The 1486-nt window shown below is 53.4% G+C and overlaps 1 protein-coding gene across 1 annotated transcript; it reads right to left on the bottom strand.

Moving 5' to 3' along the window:
- Positions 1–2: 2 nt before the first annotated feature.
- Positions 3–846, bottom strand: LOC105525036 (beta-enolase-like; the record flags this gene model as incomplete). Its single annotated transcript, XM_011960550.1, has 3 exons — positions 608–846; positions 301–498; positions 3–94 (listed from the first exon to the last, which is right to left on the bottom strand). Coding segments are annotated over exons 1-3 (465 nt in total), but the record flags the coding sequence as incomplete, so codon positions are not given.
- Between the last annotated feature and the right edge of the window lie 640 nt (positions 847–1486).

The following is a 1486-nucleotide window of genomic DNA, read 5'->3' on the forward strand; positions in this document are numbered from 1 at the left end:
AGGTCATCCCCCACAATCTGGATGTTCACCCCCGAGAGGAAGGAGGTCCAAGTGGCCCAGTCATCCTGGTCAAAGGGGTCCTCGATGGAGACCACTGGTGGGGTTTGGGAGCAGAGACAGGGCTAGAGGTCAGAAGGCGCCTCATGGAGGGGTGACAGGGCAGAAGAGCTTAAATGGGGATTTCAATGGGGCTAAGGATTGGAAGGATCCAAGCCCATGGTAAAGCAGGTCACTGAAATCAGGATATTAGGCAGCTGCAGGGGATTCGGGCAGGAACACTGGGACACCTGAGCGCCTCACCAGGATAGTTCTTGATAAAACTCTTATAGAGCTCTCCGAGCTTCTCCCCAGTGATGTGCCGTGCGGGATCATCGGGGGACTTGAAGTCAAGATCATACTTCCCATTGCGATAGAACTCAGATGCTGCCACATCCATGCCGATCACCACCTTGTCTGGGTAACCAGCTGCCTGGATGGCTGTCTTCAGCAGCTCCAGGGCTGCGGGAGGACCAAGAAAGGACCTGAGACTCCAGCACTCCTTGTCTACAGCCTCCCCTGCCCATGTGGAGATCCAGGGGGTCTGCCCCCCAGGGTGCTCAGCACTGACCCTCATTGTTCTCCAGGATGTTGGGTGCAAAGCCACCTTCATCACCCACATTGGTGGCATCCTTCCCATATTTGGCCTTGATGACCCCCTTAAGGTGGTGGTAGACCTCAGCACCAATGCGCATGGCTTCCTTGAAGGAGCTGGCTCCCACAGGCAGAATCATGAACTCCTGCATGGCCAGCTTGTTTCCAGCGTGGGAGCCCCCGTTGATCACATTGAAGGCCTGAGATGGGGAGACGGTGTCTGGACCTGGGCTGGGGCATGAGGGCTCAAGAAGGGACAGGGGCGGAGGGTGTTGGGGTGGAAACCTGGCTTCCCTACTTACTAGCTCAGTGGTCTAGGATGAGTAATTTTGCTCAAGAGCCTCTTTCCTCATTTTTTTTTTTTTTTCTTGAGACAGAGTCTCGCTTTGTCACCAGGCTGGAGGGCAATGGTGCAATCTCGGCTTACCGCAACCTCTGCCTCCCGGGTTCAAGTGATTCTCCTGCCTTAGCCTCCCAAGTAGCTGGGACTACAGGCGGGTGCCACCATGCCTGCCTAATTTTTGTATTTTTAGTAGAGACAGAGTTTCACTGTGTTAGTCAGGCTGGTGTCGAACTCCTGACCTCATGATCTGCCCGCCTCGGCCTCCCAAAGTGCTGGGATTACAGGCGTGAGCCACCGTGTCCAGCCTCTCTTTCCTCATTTCTATAAAATTTCTACTTCCCTGTAGGATCTTTTGCTGAAAATTAGAGAAACTGAATGTAAAGTTCTTAGCATGTGCCTATTATATAATAGATAACACTTTTTTTTTTTTTTGAGACAGAGTCTGGCTCTGTCACCCAGGCTGGAGTGCAGTGGCGCGATCTCGGCTCACTGCAAGCTCCGCCTCCCAGGTTC

The sequence above is a fragment of the Colobus angolensis genome, unplaced genomic scaffold (assembly GCF_000951035.1).
Source record: "Colobus angolensis palliatus isolate OR3802 unplaced genomic scaffold, Cang.pa_1.0 Scaffold5143, whole genome shotgun sequence".
NCBI classification, from domain to species: Eukaryota; Metazoa; Chordata; class Mammalia; order Primates; family Cercopithecidae; genus Colobus; species Colobus angolensis.